At 60.1% G+C, this 20,594-nt stretch overlaps 1 protein-coding gene across 3 annotated transcripts; it reads left to right on the forward strand.

Annotated features, from left to right (window-relative positions):
* Positions 1–469: 469 nt before the first annotated feature.
* Positions 470–20,317, forward strand: OBSL1 (obscurin like cytoskeletal adaptor 1). Of its 3 annotated transcripts, none has more exons than XM_060016047.1 (21): positions 470–1,957; positions 3,501–3,770; positions 3,855–4,106; positions 4,272–4,574; positions 4,747–5,043; positions 6,310–6,582; positions 7,639–7,911; positions 8,553–8,825; positions 11,634–11,906; positions 12,938–13,213; positions 13,287–13,574; positions 13,763–14,038; positions 14,564–14,833; positions 14,973–15,245; positions 16,263–16,529; positions 17,311–17,423; positions 17,963–18,119; positions 18,297–18,458; positions 18,764–18,868; positions 19,170–19,439; positions 20,169–20,317. In XM_060016047.1, exons 1-21 carry the CDS (start codon positions 946–948, stop codon positions 20,315–20,317), a joined length of 5,832 nt encoding a protein of 1,943 aa, XP_059872030.1. In that variant the 5' UTR covers positions 470–945. The 3 variants fall into 3 exon arrangements, with proteins under 3 accessions (XP_059872030.1, XP_059872028.1, XP_059872029.1); XM_060016045.1 differs by having other exon boundaries at positions 474–1,957; positions 20,165–20,244; XM_060016046.1 differs by lacking the exons at positions 11,634–11,906; positions 12,938–13,213; positions 13,287–13,574; ... (8 more) ...; positions 19,170–19,439; positions 20,169–20,317 and adding an exon at positions 9,231–9,516 and having other exon boundaries at positions 478–1,957.
* Positions 20,318–20,594: the final 277 nt, after the last annotated feature.

Raw genomic sequence — 20,594 nt, forward strand, 5'->3', positions numbered from 1 at the left:
ACCCCAGTCTTCCCCAGCCCTTCCCACGCCCCGCAGTCCAGTTGCCCCTGCCCATGGCATTGAGACCTCCTATCTCTGACGTAGATGTCTGTGGCCCTGAGCCTTATCTCCCACTCCCGCCAGGAATGTGGGGGAGGGGCTGGCGAGGGCTTTCACCCCAAGTGACCTGACCCACACGTACAACCCCTCCCCGCTACACACACACACACACACACACACACACACACACACACACACACACACAGAGTGAGTCACAACCCAGCACCCAGCGCAGAGGTGACACCAGGTGGGACAGGAGCCTGGAAGCTGGGGGTCTGCCAGCTCCTAAAAGCGTTCCTTGTCAGGGAGACAGAGCGCGCCAGCCCCTCAGAGCTTCTGGGGCCCCTTTCAACCACGTAGCTGCTGGGCCAGTCCTGGGGGGAAGGGCTGGGGCGGGGGCTGGAACTGGGGCTAGGGCGGGGGCCAGGTGGTCCCGCCTGCTCTAAACTTGGCCTGGAGGAGCCAGTCTGGGCTCTCGTCCTCCAGCTGTGTCATCAGAGAATATTTTGGGGATTGGCAGCTGCAGGCGCCTCTGCCACTCAGGCCCAAGCCTGGCGGGCGGCTGGGGACCTGGCGGCTGGAGGTGGGAGGGAGGAGGGGAAAGAGGCCCTGGCTGTGGGAGGGGGCTGGGAAGACTTGGCTCTCCGGAGCAGGAAGCCAGGCCGCAGGCAGGGGAGTCTGAGGGGCCCCTCGCTGGGGAGGCAAACAGGAAGGACTGCCCCCTGAGCCCTGGGCCCCGGCCCGGGAATCGCCGCCGCCAGAGCCGCAGCTCCGGGCCGAGGGTAAGGAGGGGAACCGGGAGCGGGCGGCCAGGGGAAAGCTCCGCGAGTCCCGGCGCCCGGTCCCCAAACGCGCCCCGCCTCCCGGGCCCCGCCGCCGCTCCCGGCCTTCCCCCGCGCCGCCGCGATGAAGGCGGGCTCGGGGGACCAGGGGAGCCCCCCGTGCTTCCTGCGCTTCCCGCGGCCCGTGCGGGTGGTAAGTGGCGCCGAGGCCGAGCTCAAGTGCGTGGTGCTGGGGGAGCCGCCGCCCATTGTCGTATGGGAGAAGGGCGGGCAGCAGCTGGCGGCCTCGGAGCGCCTGAGCTTCCCGGCGGACGGCGCCGAGCACGGCCTGCTGCTGAGCGGCGCGCTGCCCACCGACGCGGGGGTCTATGTGTGCCGCGCCCGCAATGCGGCCGGAGAGGCCTACGCGGCGGCCGCCGTCACCGTGCTGGAGCCGCCGGCCCCCGAGCGCGAGCCCCAGCCTGCCGAACGCCTGCGGCCGCCGCCCGGGGCCGGGGAGGGCGCCCCGGTGTTCCTGACGGGGCCCCGGTCCCAGTGGGTGCTGCGGGGGGCGGAGGTGGTGCTGGAGTGCCAGGTGGGGGGCCTCCCCGTGCCAACGCTGTACTGGGAGAAGGACGGGATGGCGCTGGACGAAGTGTGGGACAGTAGCCACTTCTCCCTCGAACCTGGCCGCGCCGAGGGCCGCCCGGGCGCGAGCCTGGCGCTGCGCATCCTGGCGGCGCGGCTGCCCGACTCCGGCGTCTACGTGTGCCACGCCCGCAACGCGCACGGCCACGCGCGGGCCGGCGCGCTGCTGCAAGTGCAGCAGCCCCCCGAGAGCCCGCCGGAGGACCCGGACGAGGCCCCCAACCCCGTGGTGGAGCCGCTCAAGTGCGCGCCCAAGACCTTCTGGGTGAACGAGGGCAAGCACGCCAAGTTCCGCTGCTACGTGATGGGCAAGCCCGAGCCCGAGATCGAATGGCACTGGGAGGGCCACCCGCTGCTCCCTGACCGCCGCCGCCTCATGTACCGCGACCGCGATGGCGGCTTCGTGCTCAAGGTGCTCTACTGCCAGGCCAAGGATCGCGGGCTCTACGTGTGTGCCGCGCGCAACTCGGCGGGCCAGACGCTCAGTGCCGTGCAGCTGCATGTTAAAGGTACCGCGGCGCCCCCGGGCGGCCGGGGCCCTGGGGAGGGGCCTCCAGCGCCCTCCCAGACCCTCCTAACTCCAGCCCCACTCAGTGTCCAGAAGACGGTGGGGAGTAAGGGAGGCTAAGTATTAAAATGCCATTTCCCGCCCACCTCGCAACCCCCAGGGATTCGGATTTAGTAGGTCTGCAGGGTACCTACTCCAGGAACTTCTTAGCAAGCTCCCCAAATGATTCTGAGGCAGATGGTGGAAAACCACTCTTAGATAAAGGGCTTTAAGGAATGATTCATGTACAGACCCAGAGGGACCTACAACTCCTGTAGTTCACTGTTTTTCAACCTCTTTGTTATTTCACCAACCTGTCCCCGGATGGAAATCCCATCTGGGGCCCCAATAAATAAGACAGATAAAAAGATCATTTTGTGGGTGTAAACTTCTAAATCCCAATTTATAACATGTACTTATAAAGTCAGTCAGTGAGAACAAGGGGTCTATTTTATTGAATATACACATTTGAACCACACATAACTGGGTCTAGTCTGTGAGCCCTATGGGGAAGGCCTGGTTGCAGGTGTCACATTGAGAAATTCCTGATTCGCACCAAAGGGAGAAAAAAAAAATGCCCCGCAATTTTTGACTATTCACTCATTAGACTGCTCTCAGGTTTGCAAGAAGAAGAAGGTGAAGGAGAGGAAATTTATATATCAAAGTTGGGTCCCCAACAGTATTTAATAACTGCTTACATTGCTCATAAATAGAAAATTCAGGGAGGGAAAACACCCCAAACTCACACTGGAAGTTAAAGCTCTCCGTAATAGGAGTTCATCACAACTCATGACATTATACCCTCACTAGTTATTACCCAACTTGTTCCCTCAGAGGAAAAAGAGTTGGCAAATCTCCTGACCCCTGCCTGGCACGCAGTGAAGCGTGTGGCACCTGTGCCACAGTGGTGGCCTCTTGGGTACAGTTTGAGGCGCACAAACTGGCCAGGCAGGGCTGAACTCTAACCCCCCGAGGAGAGAAAAGCCCCACGTGATGACACAGCTTCCCAGAGCCGCATGACAAGACAGACGTGCTTCCCCAGCAGCCCAAGTGAGCCCACTGGCCGCTTCCATCATCCTGCTTTCTTTTTGTTAAATGCAGTTTTGAACGTGGTTAAAGTACTTTCAAAACGAAATTCAACTCAGACCTTTGCAGAATTGTGTGTGGTGCCTGTGAAGGGCCCCAGGGAACAATCTGAAAATCACTGATGTGGTCCAAGCCCTTCCATCCCTTTCCCCACTTTACGAGTAAAGAAACTGAGACCCAGGATCATGAAAATGGCCTTGGTCAAGGTGATGTGGCTAGCGAGTGTCAGGGTCAGATGAGAATATGGGTCCCCTGACTTCCCTTCTGGGGGTTTCTCTGATTTCACAATGACTGCTGGCTCTGGGAGAAGAGCAAATGGCCGGAGCTAATGTGGGTTTAGGCAGTAGGTGATGGGAGGAGAGTCTTTCTCCTGGTCGGGCCCTCTCCAGAGCCTTCTCTGGTCTCTCCCTTCTTCACAGAGCCTCGCCTCCGCTTCACGAGGCCCCTGCAGGACGTGGAGGGCCGGGAGCATGGGATTGTGGTGCTGGAGTGTAAAGTCCCCAACTCCCGCATTCCCACGGCCTGGTTCCGCGAGGACCAGCGGCTGCTGCCCTGCCGCAAGTACGAGCAGATCGAGGAGGGCACGGTCCGGCGCCTCATCATCCACAGGCTGAAGGCAGATGACGATGGAGTTTACCTGTGCGAGATGCGCGGCCGGGTGCGCACCGTGGCCAATGTGACAGTCAAAGGTCGGCTGGCCAGTGGGAGGAGGCCGAGACCGAGGCAGGCAGATGCCCAGACCCCGGGCTGACGGACTCCCATCCGTGTCTCAGGGCCCATCCTGAAGCGGCTGCCCCGGAAGCTCGATGTTTTTGAGGGAGAGAACGCGGTGCTGCTGGTGGAGACCCGCGAGGCTGGGGTGGAAGGGCGCTGGAGTCGAGATGGGGAGGACCTGCCGGCCACCTGCCAGAGCAGCTCCGGCCACATGCATGCCCTGGTCCTGCCAGGGGTCACCCGAGAAGATGCTGGCGAGGTCACCTTCAGCCTGGGCAACTCCCGTACCACCACTCTGCTCAGAGTCAAATGTGAGGGCCTGAAAATCCCTAGGCAGCCTCCTCAAGGGCTGGACAGGAGGGTCAGGGCTGGAAGGTGATCAGATGCCACAGTCTGGGTTGGCAAAGTGGACTTAAGGTCAGAGGGCTGTGGGAGGCTGGCGCAGGGCTCGGACGCAAACCCTGCCTTTGTCTCAGGCGTCAAGCACAATCCCCCGGGACCCCCAGTGTTGGCAGAAATGTTCAAGGGCCACAAGAACACGGTCCTGCTGACCTGGAAGCCTCCCGAGCCAGCTCCCGAGACCCCCTTCATCTACCGGCTGGAACGGCAGGAGGTGGGCTCAGAAGACTGGATCCAGTGCTTCAGCATTGAGAAAGCTGGGGCCGTGGAGGTGCCGGGAGACTGTGTGCCCTCCGAGGGCGACTACCGCTTCCGCGTCTGCACCGTCAGCGAACACGGCCGCAGCTCCCATGTCGTGTTCCATGGGTCTGCTCACCTCGGTGAGTCGGTCCCGCCAGCCCAGGCTGACAACCGCTGCACCCCAAGTCACACCCTCCCCATCACCTTCCTCCCTTCCCTGGCCCTCAGTCCCTGTCCTGTTATATGCCTTCTACCTGCCAGTCTCTGCCCTCTGCCCCCTGGTTCTGATGGCCGAACTCTGTCCCATCTCAGTGCCCACAGCTCGCCTGGTGGCCGGTCTGGACGACGTGCAGGTATATGACGGGGAAGATGCCGTCTTCTCCCTCGATCTCTCCACCATCATCCAGGGCACCTGGTTCCTTAATGGGGAAGAGCTCAAGAGTAATGAGCCAGAGGGCCAGGTAGAGCCTGGGGCCCTGCGGTACCGGATGGAGCACAAGGGCCTGCAGCACAGACTCATCCTGCAAGCTGTCAGGCACCAGGACAGCGGGGCCCTGGTTGGCTTCAGCTGCCCAGGTGTGCAGGACTCGGCTGCCCTCACCATCCAAGGTTCGTGCAGGTGGGGGCCAGGGTGGGCAGAGAGGGTCAAGACACAGAAGTCCCGTTAGCACAATGAGACAGATGCTATTGCTGCTTCTCACACCTGGGCCAGGAGAGTAAGGGGCATCCATGGTGAGCTAGCTCAGGTAGAGGGCTCAGTGATCCCGAGGTTCAGTTTCAACTCGTGCGCAACATATGGGGGACCCCTGGTTATCCAGCATCATAGCGAAATTCTCTGGGGCACTTTGTGCAGGGTTCTGTCATGTGTGTCATCTCAGAGACACAGACCTCGGCTCCAGGTCCCTGACTGCTTCCTGCCCTATCGCGTAACGGCTGACGCTATCGGAGCAACTCTCTGTGTGCCAGGCACAATCCTACATCGCTTTGTATATGTTAATTAGCACAGTCCTCTCAACAGCCCTACAGGATGGGTTCTTTTGTCATCCCGTTTTACAAGTGGGGAAACTGAGGCACAGAGAAGTTCAGTGACTTGCCCAAAGTCACAGAGCTAACGAGTGCTGGTGCTGGATTATGAACCCAGGCGGTCTGGCTTCAGAATCACACTCTGCCACCTGGGGAAAGAGGGCAGGAGAGGGAATGAGGCCTCCCCGAGGACGACAGATCTTGGTGGGGGTCTGAAAGTGCAGGGAACATGCTGGCATTTGCCATTGCACCATTGCTGGAGTTTGTACGGCCAGTCAAGGAATTCCTCAGTGCCCAAGTGCAGGGCCTTGAGGTGGTTAGCTGCCAGCATCCCAAGAGGAGGACAAAGTGAGAAATAACCAGCAACCAGAGCAGCGTTTCTAAAGTGCAACCCAGGTTCACTAACATCAGAGTCATGTGGAGGCTGGTCTATAATGCAGATTCCCGGGCCCCTGCACGCTTGGGGGGAGGAGCCTAAGAATCTGCATTTTCAGCAGGCTCCCTGGGAATTCTTATGCACACTAAAACCACTGCTCTTAAGAGTTGGTCTTAAGCCTAAAACTTTTTTTTTTTTTTTTTTTGTCTGCGCCATGCGGCATGCGGGATTTTAGTTCCCCGACCAGGGACTGAACCCGTGACCCCTGCATTGGGAGCGTGGAGTCTTAACCACTGGACCACCAGGGAAGTCCCAGCCCAAAACTAATTTTTAAAACCAGCAAATGCATCGATGGCAATCATCCAGCCTGATGTGCCCACCCCCCTACCCTGAGCACATACCCTGGAGTGGGGTGTTTATTGGGGTAGCAGAGCACAACTAGGGTGCCGCACATGACCACACCTCTCCCCAAGCAGAGAGCCCGGTGCACATCCTGAGCCCCCAGGACAAGGTGTCGTTGACCTTCACAACCTCGGAGCGGGTGGTACTGACCTGTGAGCTCTCCCGGGTGGACTTCCCAGCGAGCTGGTACAAGGACGGGCAGAAGGTGGAGGAGAGCGAGTCGCTGGTGGTGAAGATGGATGGGCGCAAACACCGCCTGATCATACCTGAGGCCCAGGTCCAGGACAGTGGCGAGTTTGAGTGCAGAACGGAAGGGGTCTCAGCCTTCTTCAGCGTCTCCGTCCAAGGTCAGGGACCGTGGCGGCCTGGGCTCCCCCAAGCTGAGGCTGACCCTGGGGGCTGTGTGAACCCTGCCCCCTGGTCTGCCTGCTCGGGGGTCCCTTCCGAAGGGCCCTAGGGGGCAAGGGGACATGTTTGCAGATCACACTGCCCATGCACCACCCTCCAGCACACTTGGCCCCCATGTAGCCTTTGCGGGTGGGAAAGTGGGGGGGCCTCAGTTCAATTAAGGGAAGGGAGGTGGGAGCTAACATTTGTTAGGCACCTACTAGCCAGTTCCTATGCTGTATACTTCAAATGTACACTTGGATTCAGTGTTCACAACTATGTGAGGGGCAGTACATCTCCATTCACAGATGAAGCAGCTGAGGTTTAGAGAGGTTATGCAACTTGCTCACGATCACACGGCAGCAAATACCCTAGCTGGGTTCACACCCAGGACTGCCTATCCCACTGCCCCAGGTGGCCAGGGTCAAAAGGAAGTTTTAGGTGCAGTGGTCCAGAGGCTCTCAGAAGCCAGTACATGTCTGGCTGCTTCGGAACCACCCTGGAAGCCGTAAGTGCATAGGCTCCCCCAGGCCTCCAGAGCCAGAACATCCAGGACAGAGCCTGGAGATCCACTCTGGGAGAACAACTCAGGAACCACTGATCCAGCTCCATCTTCTCACTTTGAGTGGCCCCATTGCCAGAAGGTCCTCTGGCCCCTGCCTGAATGTACCAGTGATAGGGAGCGCTGCCCCACGGTATCACCACTAAATTGTTCCCACCTCTTCCCCGTCCTGCGATCAGCCCTCCGGGGGCTTCCTTGAAAAAGCAGCAAGTACGGCCCTGATGTGACCTCCTCTCAGCCTAGACAAAGCCCTCTGTGTCCCCAGCCACCCCCCTCTGATCCTCTGGGAACTCACAGAGCCCTCCAGTGCCATGTGATCTGTCACACCTCACCCGCCACGCCCTCAGTCGTCCGTGTCATTGCCCCAGAGCACCCCACCCCAGCCAAGCAGCCAGTGTGCACTCATGTCTCCTGTTTTGGGGTGTCTGTGTGACCCCATCTCTGCTCCCCCCAGACCCCCCTGTGCACATCCTGGATCCCCGGGAGCACGTGTTCGTGCACGCCATAACCTCCGAGTGCGTCATGCTGACCTGTGAGGTGGACCGGGAGGACGCCCCCGTGCACTGGTACAAGGACGGGCAGGAGGTAGAAGAGAGCGACTTCGTGGTGCTGGAGAACGAGGGGCCCCATCACCGCCTGGTGCTGCCCGCCGCCCAGCCTCCAGATGGGGGCGAGTTCCAGTGCGTCGCTGGGGACGAGCGCGCCTACTTCACCGTGACCATCACAGGTGGGGCTCCAGGCAGTCCACAGGAGGGGGACGGTGTGCCCTGCCCCTGCCTGGGCAGCTGGTACACTCCTGGGCCACTGTTCCCAGCCCCTGCTTCCCTTCCCCTAGCTTTCTCCCCAAACCAGGCTCTGCACCCTGAGGTTCAGTCACCCGCAGAAAATGCATTGTCATAAACACACCAGTCACAGCTACATCAGTCAAAGGAAAGCCTGCCTTCTCTGTTCTGAAGATCTTCCAAGGGGAGCTTTAGGGGTGGCAGTGCTACCACAGGGCAGGGTCTAGGGTGGGTGCGCCCAGGCGCTAGAGGGGTCAGAAGGTCTGAGGCCTGCAGGAGACCCCAGCTCCATCTGGGCACCCAACCCTCCTCTCCCCAGTCCTACCCTTCGTATTGTCCCTGTCCCAACCCAGAGAATATAAAGAGTTTCTACAGCCGAGGCTGACACCACAGTCCCCACTGTGCCACCGTGCCCCAACTGTGACTGACTGTCCGAGCAGCTGTGAGCCATGGTCCGAGGGAAGACCCTCTTCTTCAACACACAGCCCACCTTCCCGGAGTAGGGAACAGGCGTGGACCAGGTGGGGCAGCCAGGCACCCCGGCCCCAGCCCCTGACGCCCGGCCACAGCTGTCCCTGTCCTCCAGATGTCTCCTCGTGGATCGTGTATCCCAGCGGCAAGGTGTATGTGGCAGCCGTGCGCCTGGAGCGTGTGGTGCTGACCTGCGAGCTCTGCCGGCCCTGGGCCGAGGTGCGCTGGACCAAGGATGGCGAAGAGGTGGTGGAGAGTCCCGCGCTGCTCCTGCAGAAGGAGGACACCGTCCGCCGCCTGGTGCTGCCCGCCGTCCAGCTGGAGGACTCGGGCGAGTACTTGTGTGAAATCGATGACGAGTCTGCCTCTTTCACCGTCACTGTCACAGGTGTGGGCCCACCCCAGCTGCCCGCGGTCACCAGAGGACAGTCCTGAGCCCTTGCGGGAGCTGGCCACATAGCCCCTAGCTAGCATGTGGGGGAGGGGGGAGGGGGGCTGCAGGTGCATGGACCGGGGGGCCCTGTCCGGAAGACCCCAGGGTCTGTGTTCGAATAAGCAGGCTCCTCCCCGGCGCCCGAGGCCAGGAATAGCTATCCTCCACCGGCTCATTCACTGAGCACTTTCTACGTGTCAGGTACTGGGCCAGGTGCTGCAGGTCACTGGTGCGTATTGCAGACGTGGTCCCTGCTCCCAGCTGCCAGAGAGCTGGGGAGTCAGCCGTTAACCAGGGGTCGCAAACGGGCAGTCCCTAGGGCCCCATACAGCCCACAGATATGTTTTGTTTGGCCTGCAGAGTCTTACCAAAGTCAGGACAGTTCAAATAACAACCCGGAGTTATGCGTCCTCTTGAAAAAGCCGAAGACCCGGCGCCTCTGGTCCCGCTTCCCCCCTTGGCGACGAACAGCTGGCGCTGAGTAGCAGCTGCCCCTGTAACACGGGGCCCACATTCCTCTGTCCCACCCTGCCCGCTGTTCCTTTTTGCTCCCCCCAGACCACTTCAGCCACTGACCTTACCTTACCTGGCCCCCGTGGGCATTTGAGTTTGCGACCCCTGTGTTTAACCAATAAACACGCAAATAAATGTACAGCGACACCTCGTGACAAGTGCTGTGAGGGGTGAGGTCTCAAGAGAGCAGGAGGTCAGGGAGGGCCTCGGGGAAAGTCGGTCGCCGTGCCACCCGGGGCGGGCTCCGGACGGCCACTCAGCAGCTCACAGACGCACGCGCGCACGTCCCTCCGGGAGTGCACAGACTGGCAGGAGAGCCGGGCACATTAGAGGGTCTCAGAGTGAGGGTTGCCGGGTGTCGTGATAGGGTGCAGTGGGTACCCAAAGCTGGGGGCTGCTGACCTGGTTGGCAGGCAGGAAGTGCCTTCGAAGTGGCCATCTGGAGCAGCGGCTGAGTTAGCTAAGTGGGGGTCAGGGTTTGGGCTGAAGGTGGGGGGAGAATGTTCCAATCGGGAAAGCACAGGAGGACTCTGGAAGTGACGGTTCAGTGCCAGAAACTTTGGGACTGCAGCCCACAGCGCCAATCCCAGCGTGTGTGAGGGGGATGGGGAGGGTGGGACCTAGGCAGCTCTGGGCGGCACAGAAGAACCCACTGGCTGCACTGGAGCGACCATCCTGATGCTGGCATCATCTGGTTACCCTGCCCTGTCCCTGCCCTGCCCTAGGAACAATGCTTCAGCCTAGGCTTGAGCTACTTAGGGCCCCCCGACTCCCTGCACCCCAGAAGCACACAAGTCACAAAGCCGAAGAGGCCTTTCTGCACACATTCTGTCCCGTAGTGAATCCCTTCAACCTCTCCCGCCCCAACCCCTGGCCAGACATAATGGCCGCAGACACACACTTTCCAGCTCATAACTGGCCTCCCCGCAAAACACCAGATTCTTCGTGAGAGGCTCACACAACACACCTTGTGTGGACCAGGAGAATCAAGTCTGATGCCAAGCTGTGGGCCACAGCTGTGCAGGCACCCCAGCCCCATGGCTGCACCCCATTCTCACTCCACTGCCTCCATCACCTCCCCCACCACTCAGGCAGCCACACTCTGCAATCTACTGGTGGTGCTGGGCCTCAGAAAACCAGCCTGCATCCTGTAGACTCTTAGAATAAGCCCAGTTAGGGAGGAGGCGGAGGCAAGGGCTCAGTGTGCACTGGTGGGCACATCTGCCCTTACACGCCTCTGCAAAGACCTAGACCAGGAAGCTAGCAGTTCCCCAGCCCAGCCACAAGGGGGCCAAATGCTAAAGGAACACAAAAGTGTGTGTCCTGGAGACTTGATTCTGGGAGACCTCCAAGGTACATGAAAGCATGGGCAGGCCCGGGCTCAGTGCACTGGTCACCACCAATATTGCCATGGCTCCTTTCTGTGAAAGACTGACCACTCCAGAGCAGCTGGAGATGAACTCCTAGAAACAGCATTTAATATCCCTGGGGAAATCTTAGGTGTTGACAACTCATGCACAGATGCAAAATTCATTACTGTTTCCTGCAAGCCTTGGCTTGGAGTCCTTACCACTGCTTGCAGAGTCTGACCCTCCCTTTATCAGATGGTAGTTCTTCCTCCTGCCCTCGAGTAGGTATAGCCAGCTATGACCAGAAGGAAGTTGCTTAATCACACCATGCCTCAGTTGCCTCATCTGGGAAATGGGTATAAAATAATACCTACTCCTTAGGATTGCTACGAGGGTGTAAAGTGCTTATGACTGTTCCTGGAACTCTAGCAAGCTGTATATAAGTACTTGCTATTACAAATCCACCATCCCTTATCCACAATTCTGAAATTTAAAAAAAAAACTGCTCAAAATCAAAAGGCTTTTTGTAAGTTTGGTATTAAAAGCCATTTCAGTAAAATCTGAACTTAACTCTGTGAAGCTATTTGTACTTTTTAAGTAGCCTGCTTAGGGTGAATCTGTATGTTACACTGCAGAAATGTTAATGTGATTGATTATGGGGGGACCACAGTGGGGGCTGAGGGCGGTAGGTGATGTATGATGAACGCACCATTTCTGGAATCGGAAGCATTGTGGATTCTGTAGCACTTCTGGCCCCAGGGATTTCAGAGAACAGATTTCGGGCCTATTATTATCCTTATTACTCTTATGATTGTGGGTGACCGGGACTTCATGCTGCCAGATGGCTCCAGGGAGACTGACGGTGAGTTTGTGACAGGCTGTGGTTGTCCCCACTCTACAGAGCCCCCGGTGCGCATCATACACCCCCGGGACGAGGTGACCTTGGTCGCCGTGAGCTTGGAGTGTGTGGTGCTGATGTGTGAGCTGTCGCGGGAGGACGCCCCCGTGCGCTGGTACAAGGATGGGCTGGAGGTGGAGGAGAGTGAGGCCCTGGTGCTGGAGAGTGATGGGCCCCGCCGCCGCCTGGTGCTGCCTGCTGCCCAGCCCGAGGACGGGGGCGAGTTCGTGTGTGACGCTGGAGACGACTCAGCCTTCTTCACTGTCACTGTCACAGGTGGGCGGTCTCTGGGACACCCTGGGGAGGAAAAGAGGCAGGAGGCTGAGGGACAGACACCCAACCCTGCCAGTTCTTGCACCTTCAGGGTCCCTGACTGCTGCACACGGCTCTCCCCTTGTCCAGCCTCCCCCCTCCCCCAGCCTCCTCATTCTCAGCCATTAGAGAGCCCTGACTTGCCCAAATCATACCAGGACAATGACCAGAGACCTGATGGAGAGAGCCCAGCAACCAGGAGCACGTATTCATTCACTTATTCAACAAATGCTGATGCGCTTGGCACTGTTCTGAATGCTGAGGGATACAGCAGTGAACCAGGGAGAGTTATTCATTCACTTATTCAACCAATGCTGATGCTCTCGGCACTGTGCTGAATGCTGAGGGTTACAGCAGTGAACCAGGGAGAGTTATTCATTCACTTATTCAACCAATGCTGATGTGCTCGGCACTGTTCTGAATGCTGAGGGATACAGCAGTGAACCAAGGAGAGTTATTCATTCACTTATTCAGCAAATGCTGATGTGCTCGGCACTGTTCTGAATGCTGAGGGTTACAGCAGTGAACCAGGGAGAGAAAACCTGTCTTTATGGAGCTTTGCCTTCTCGTGAGAGTGGACAGGCAGCAAATAAGGAAAATAGAGGGGTTTTCAGGTGGTGATCGGAGGCAGAGCAGGCAAAGGGGATAGGAAGTGCGGGTGGGGTAGGGAGGGATGTGCATCGGGGTCAGACAGATGTGGCTGTGAGTGTGGGTCTACCTCTTTTTTTCCCGTGTGACCTAGAGCAAGTCAGTTCTCTATAAAGAGGCTTCAGGTCCTCATCTGTAAAGTGAAGCCAACAATAGGGAATGTCAGGAGTAGCTGAGCAAAGAGCTGCAGTGCGCTTAGCACAACACCTGGCACACGGTGAGTGCCCACGGATTGTAGGTGGCACCGTTCCCGAGAGCTGCCCTGCAAAGGGCTGAGAATCCAGTGGGGAGGCAGGTAGAGGCCTGCTGGCCGAGCCCACTCTCCCCTCTCTCTATCCACCCACCAGCCACTCCAGAGAGGATTGTGCACCCGGCGGCCCGCTCCCTGGACCTGCAGTTCGGGGTTCCAGGGCGCGTGGAGCTGCGCTGCGAGGTGGCCCCGGCTGGGTCCCAGGTGCGCTGGTACAAGGATGGGCTGGAGGTGGACGCATCAGATGCCCTGCAGCTGGGTGCCAAGGGGCCCGCTCGCACCCTGACCCTGCCCCACGCCCAGCCTGAGGACGCCGGGGAGTATGTGTGCGAGACTCGTGATGAAGCCGTCACCTTCAACGTCAGCCTGGCTGGTGGGTGCTCCCGGCCAGCCAAGGTGCGGGAGGTGGGAGCATCACCGAGCTGATACCTCTCCTCTCTGTCCAGAGCCCCCAGTCCAGTTCCTTGCCCCAGAGGCGGCCCCCAGCCCGCTCTGCGTGGCCCCCGGGGAGCCGCTGGTGCTGAGCTGTGAACTGTCCCGGGCTGGCGCCCTCGTCTTCTGGAGCCACAACGGGAGGCCGGTGCAGGAGGGTGAGGGCCTGGAGCTCCAAGCCGAGGGCCCCCGCCGTATCCTCTGCATCCAGGCTGCAGACCCGGTCCACGCCGGCCTCTACACCTGCCAGGCAGGGGCAGCCCCGGGGGCGCCCAGCCTCAGCTTCACCGTCCAAGTGGCTGGTGAGTATAGCCCGGGCAGGAAGCCTGAGAGTCGCACCCCGAAACCCATGAGTCTCCCCCTTCTCTAGCACACCTGGCCCACCCACTGCCCCACTGCTTTCGGTCCCTTTCCCTGTCTTGCCTCCCACTGCCCTCCTCCCAGCCCACGAGCCACTCCCTCCTGGTGACCTCCGGCTCTGAGCCCACAGAGCCCCCCGTGCGGGTGGTGGACCCCGAGGCAGCCCAGACGAGGGTTCGCAGCACACCAGGCGGGGACCTGGAGCTGGTGGTGCACCTCTCCGGGCCGGGAGGCCCTGTGCGCTGGTACAAGGACGGGGAGCGCCTGGCAAGCCAGGGGCGGGTGCAGCTGGAGCAGGACGGGGCAAGGCAGGTGCTGCGGGTGCAGAGGGCCCGGAGCAGGGACGCCGGGGAGTACCTGTGCGACACGCCCCAGGACAGCCGCATCTTCCTCGTCAGCGTGGAAGGTAACAGTGCACCACTCACACCCCAAGGGCCACACGCCTGAACCACTCTGGGCCCCCGCGCCCCGACCCCACCTCTCTGCCTCTGGCTCCAACCCATGCATGCGTGACTATTCCTGGGATGAGGGCTCAGGGCTCCCTTTTCCAGGAACCCTCAAATAATAGGAGGGGCACGGACCAGTGGTTAAAAGCAGGGCTCTGGAGTCAGCGCCACCCACACCAGTTTCCAATCTGGATTCTGACAGTTAAATGAGATAAATTGGGTCCATAGTAAATGACGTACTATTACTAGGGAGTCAGAGAGGTGGGTGCCAGGCCAGCATTGGGTGGAAGTGGCTAGGAGTAGCAGGGCGTTGACGTCTTGTCCTTTGAAACACCTCATGGCTGACACACAGTAGGTCCTCAGGAAGGTTCTGTTCAATAACTGGAGGATGAGGGCCTGTTACTGGAGGTGAGGGGATGCAAAGGGGATGAGGAGGAGGGAGGCGGAAAGACCCAGCCCACCTCACTGCCTGACCCCACCCCCAGAACCACCGCCGGTGAAGCTGGTCTCAGAGCTGACACCACTCACTGTCCACGAGGGTGATGATGCCACGTTCCGGTGTGAAGTCTCCCCACCGGATGCCGAAGTCACTTGGCTGCACAATGGGGCCATTGTCACCCCAGGGCCCCAGCTAGAGATGGCCCAGAATGGGTCAAGCCGCATATTGACCGTGCGAGGCTGCCAGCTCGAGGACGCGGGGACAGTGACTGCCCAAGCAGGGAGCACATCCACAAGTGCCCGGCTCCACGTTCGAGGTTTGGTCCTGATGGAGACACAATAGTCTTGTTCCTGAACCTATTCTCCCAGCCCCGGCCATGACAGGGGACAGATCCCTGAGAGGGAGCAGGGGGTCAGCCCACCAGGCTCCACGGCCCCCTCTCTCTTTCTCCCCAGAGACGGAGCTGCTGTTCCTGCGGCGGCTGCAGGATGTGCGGGCAGAGGAAGGCCAGGACGTGTGCCTCGAAGTAGAGACAGGCCGAGTGGGTGCGGCAGGGGCCGTGCGCTGGGTGCGAGGTGGGGCACCCCTACCACCCGACTCCCGCCTGTCCACGGCCCAGGATGGCCACATCTACCGCCTCTTCATCCACGGCGTCGTACTGGCCGACCAGGGCACCTACGGCTGCGAGAGCCACCACGATCGCACCCTGGCCAGGCTCAGCGTGAAGCGTGAGTGCCCCGTCCTCTCCTAACACATCGCCCGCCCCGTGGCACAGTCTCTCCTGGCTGGCCCAGGGCCCCTCAGACCCCCACCAAAGTGCCCCTCGCCACAAGGCAAGTCAGCCCTGGCTGACCCCCAGGAGTGTGACCTGAAGCAGCCTGCCCAAAGCAAAACTCTTCTTTTTCTAATGTTTTCTATTTACCTTAGAAGTCCATGTGGATTTTGCATTCCATTTCGTATGTCCAAGTTGGCTTTGCTATAAACGTAAATATTATACTCCAGAAAGACTTGCCGTGTTTATCCTTCAGTCACCTGCCCCGGGATACATGGGCCCAGCTGAGAAGTAGGGATGGGTGGCAAATAGCACCCACTCCCCCAAGATGGTGTGGTATTAACTGTGTGACCTCATGCAAATTACTTACCTCTCTGAGCCAAGTTTTCTTTAAAAAGGGTCTTTGGGAACATTGACTGGGATAATATGAGAAATACCCACAGAGAGCTTGGTAAATGGTTGTTGGTGGTGTGTATACTCTTCTAATTTATTTCATTCATTTAATCACAATAAACCCATGTCTCAATGCTATTAACCTTGTATAGCTGGAGAAACTGAGGCCCAGAGAGGTCAAGCAATTTGCCAAAGGTTACACAGCACACAAACTGTGTGGCAGGGTCCAGTCCTGATGTGTCTGACTTCAAATTCTGTGCTTCTTCCAGTGTCACAGCACCCCTCACCCAAACTCCTCACCCCGCTAACCACACATCACCCCCTTCATGTATCTCCTCTCCTAACCCTAGTAAGCCCCTCTCTCCACCCAAGTCTGAATGGCTCTGCTCCCTTCTTCCTGCACCCTGGTTCTGAACTTAGTTCTATAAGGCCTTACAAGGTTGGGTGTTAGGGGTGGTGCCGGCAGAGCCAAGGTGTGTGTGGCGGGCCGGGGGAGGGGGGGAGGGGGGGAGGGGGGCCCGAAAGCCCCGCCCAGATTTGGAGCCCTCATCCTCCTTCTTCCCCCATCTCCTCCCACTAGCAAGGCAGCTAAGGGTGCTGCGGCCTCTGGAGGATGTGACCGTCATCGAGGGGGGCAGCGCCACCTTCCAGCTGGAGCTGTCCCAGAAGGATGTGACCGGGGAGTGGGCCCGGGGTGGAGTCCAGCTGCAGCCGGGGACCACATGCCAAATTTACGCAGAGGGCCACGCTCACTGCCTGGTACTCAGTGGCCTGGGCCTGGCCGACTCGGGCTGCATCTCCTTCACTGCGGATGCCCTGCGCTGTGCAGCCAGACTCACTGTGAGAGGTGCGGCCTCTGGAACCGCTGCCTGCCTGCTGACAGCTCTGGGTGTGATTCTACCGATCCCACTACCCGTGTGGCCCCCACTGACCCTGTCCCAGTGTGGCCCTCACTGACCTCCCTGCCAGAGTTTGACTCCCCTGACCCTTTGGCCATGTGTGGCCCCAGTGAGTGCCCTGCCTGAGTGTGTCTCCACCAACCCCCCCGTCCCAATGGACCACTGACTGTGCTGCTGTGAGGTGCTTGTGCCGGTGTGGTGTCTGTCTGCCTGACCATGGCCCTGCTGGCCACTCTGAGTGTGAGCCCACTGACCACGCCTGCCTGCTGCAGCCCCCTCTGCCTGTCTGAGTGTGCCCCTCTCACCACCCAAGTCCCAACAATCCACTGACTATGCCAAAGGGTGACTCCGTTGGCAACTCTGTTTCAGTATCTCCCATTTTTGTTTGCAGCCCTGGTCTGTTCCCCACCGACCACATCTGCTCTAGGGTTCCCCCATTGCTCCTGTTAGCCCATGGTGTCCCCCACTGGCCAGTGTCTCCTGTCCATTCCAGCCAGTGTGGCCCCCACTGACCACGTTTGCCTATGGGTAGCTCCACTGGCATCTCTGCTTCAGTTTCCACTATGCCCCTCTAGCCCCAGCATGTCCCCCCCACTGACCAGCATCCCCTTTGGACCACTTTGTCCCAGCATGCGCTCCACTCACTGGTGGCCTCTGTTGATCACCTTGTCTAAATGTGCCCACCAGTGACCCCTTGTGCCCAATGTGTCTGCCTTCTCCCACTCCCAGAGGCCCCAGTGACCATTGTGCGGGGGCCACAGGACCTAGAAGTGACCGAGGGTGACACAGCTACTTTCGAGTGTGAACTTTCCCAGGCCTTGGCTGATGTCACCTGGGAGAAGGTCAGAGCCCAGCCCCAGCCCAGCCCACCTCGGCATCATAACATCAGTAACAACCCCCAACAGAAATAACTAATACTCACTGAGCCATGCACCTGGCACTGTGCTAAGATTTACTCTACATTTGATTCTCTAAACCTTACAGCAGCCCTATGAGGCAGGTCTTATTATCTCCATGTTATCTATAAGGAGACTGATGCGCCGTGGGGTGAAGTATTGCCCAGGGGCAGACGTAGAGCCCATATTTGAATCCAGGTTTCCTGGTCCAGAATCCACACGCATGGCTGGTATGAGCAGTACATGACTCTAAGCTTCCCGCGCCCGTGGCTCCGTTCTCAGCCCTAACGTCCCCAAAGGGTGACACCTTCCCAATGAGACTCCTGGCGAAGTCCCGGAAGGCGCAGGACGGCCCTGCTCCACAGCATAAACGTGCCTCGAAACCGCTTGGCACAAACAGAGGGAGCGGCCGCCTACGAGGAGGGCAGGGGCCGTTTGTGCCCAGACGAGCTTTCACCGCGACCCTTTGCAACTCCCGCCCCCAGGACGGGCAACCGCTCACCCCCAGCCCTCGGCTCAGACTCCAGGCCCTCGGCACCCGCCGCCTTCTCCAGCTGCGGCGCTGCGGTCCCTTGGACGCCGGGACCTACAGCTGCGTGGTGGGGATGGCCCGAGCCGGGCCCGTCCACCTGGTGGTTCGCGGTGGGTACCGGGCGCTGCCCGGGCGGGGCACTGCTGTGGGTGCGGGGTCTGCGGACCGGACTTGCCCCGGGGTCCTGCTCTGGGGCGTCTAAGGAGGGGAGCGGGGGGCGAGGGCGGGGCAGGGTACCGCCCCCTCCGCTCCACCCCGCCCACCTCACGGCCCCGGCTCCGCCCCAGAGCGCAAGGTGTCTGTCCTCTCCGAGCTTCTGTCGGTGCGCGCCCGCGAAGGCGACGGAGCCACGTTCGAGTGCACCGTGTCGGAGGTCGAGCCAACCGGGAGCTGGGAGCTCGGAGGCCGCCCGCTGAGACCCGGAGGCCGCGTCCGCATCCGACAGGAAGGTCTGACCGACTTTCTACCCGCTCTGGCCCCTCGCTGCCCCGCCCTACCAGGATAAGCCCCACCTCCAGGCCAAATGGGCCCCGCCCCACGGCCCAAGGAGCAGTCTCTCGATCTCTCCCTGGCCCCCAGCTCTGAGCCCTCGGTCCTGGACCTGCCCTCTTACCCCTCGGCATCTCAATTCCGCCCCGCCCAGCGCACATTTACCGCGTCCGAACCGACCCGGGGACCTACTCTGGCCCCACCCTCATCCCCGGACCCTCCCCAGAGGCGGCTCCGGCCTCACTAGCGCCCCCTTCACCCCCAGGGAAGAAACACATTCTGGTGCTGAGCGTGCTGCGCGCGGAGGACACTGGTGAGGTCCGCTTCCAGGCGGGACCCGCCCAGTCCGTGGCTCAGCTGGAGGTGGAGGGTAAGCAACTGGAGCATGGACGACCTGGAGTGAACACTGTCTACCCCTGGAACTGGCAAGCTGGCGGCTGGTCCGAGGAACCCTACCTTCCCCACCCCTTCCTCCCGGGGCTCTCCGGGGGCGGATCACAGAGAGCAGTGTATTTCCTGGGGAGCAGGAGACTTTGGGTTGAGGGTAGAGAAAAACGGGGTGGTGGCATAGAGGTCTAAGACCAGGAGTGGAGGCCACAGCGGGAGGGAAGATGCGTCTCTCCTCCTGGGACCCAGCGTGTCCCTATTAAGCCCTCATCCTCCACCCCCAGCATTGCCTCTCCAGATATGCCGCCGCCCCCCTCGCGAGAAGACAGTTCTGGTCGGCCGCCGGGCGGTGCTGGAGGTGACTGTGTCCCGCTCGGGGGGCCAAGTGTGCTGGTTGCGGGAGGGGGTCGCGCTGTGCCCGGGAGACAAGTACGAGCTGCGCAGTCATGGCCACACCCACAGCCTGGTCATCCATGACGTGCGACCTGAGGACCAGGGCACCTACTGCTGCCAGGCCGGCCAGGACAGCGCCCACACACGGCTGCTGGTAGAGGGTGAGTAAAGCCGACGGGGCAGAGGTCAGAAAGGCAGGTCGGCTGGCCAGGGGTCTCCTAGGAGCTGGTGGGCTGAGACACACCTCCTGCAGATTTTCCAAGACTTGGGACGGCAAGCTGGTTCTGAGATGTGTTGGAGGTGTGGAATGGGGAGGCGGGAGTTCACAGCCAGGGCTGAGGAGAGGAGGGAGTCCCGTGTTCTCAACAGGAACCACTTGGTTCAGGGCAGCTGTTTCCACCTTTCTACACCCCTTCCTGTCCGAGCTTCTCCTTACTCCCTCCTGCCTCTGGACCATGTTCGTCTCTCCTGAATGCCCCATTTGTACCCAAGTTCCTCTCCTTCCCACCTACCAGCCCCTGGTCTGTGCCCCCCGCCTGTCCCTCACCCTCCTGCTCTCTGCCCAGCTGGCTCCTGCCCATCTCAGCAAGCTGCGCTCCACCTGGGCAGAGGGCTTCTGCTAGTCCCATTTCTTTCCTCTTCCACTTAGGAGGTGCCCCCCTCTCCACCTGAACTCCTGTGTTCCCTTCAGGTGCCTACCTTTCCCCACCTCTGACTGGCCACCCTCACTTTCCTGCCCCCACAGACAGCCCTGACAGAGGCCTAGAAAGGGTGGTTCAGAGGGTGAGGGCCCAGCTCTTGCTGTGTGGGTGCCCAGGCTCTGCCAGGGGAGAGGATTGTGGTGCCCACTGTCTCCCCAGCCCCACTCGCAGTCATTCCTCCGCAGGTAGCTAGGAGGACCGAACCAGGCCAGGCGGGTGCCCTCGGACAGCTTGGAAGGCGCATGCCCTTACCCTGGGAAGGGGTGGGGAGGGAGGGGAACCAGAGGTGTTGGGAGACAATAAAAGTGGTGCAGCCCCTTTCCTGGCTCTCTGTGTGACGTGGGAGGGCAGAACTTGCCTGGAGCCCCTGTGTAGTGAGTGACAGAGGGGACCAAGGGCTGCAGTGCTTCCATCTTGGCCCATGGAAGTACCAGCCACCAAAGACCACCACTCTTGGCAGAAGCCTCACAGTTTGGCACGTTTATAAAAGATGTCAAACAGGGTGGGGTGGGGGGGAGACAGAAGCATGAGGTGTCCAGGGTGGCATGACCGACACCAGACATGCACCGTGCATTGAAGCCCCTCCCCCAGCCCCCTGCCCTGACCCAGCCCAGA

The sequence above is a fragment of the Delphinus delphis genome, chromosome 7 (assembly GCF_949987515.2).
Source record: "Delphinus delphis chromosome 7, mDelDel1.2, whole genome shotgun sequence".
Classification (NCBI taxonomy): Eukaryota; Metazoa; Chordata; class Mammalia; order Artiodactyla; family Delphinidae; genus Delphinus; species Delphinus delphis.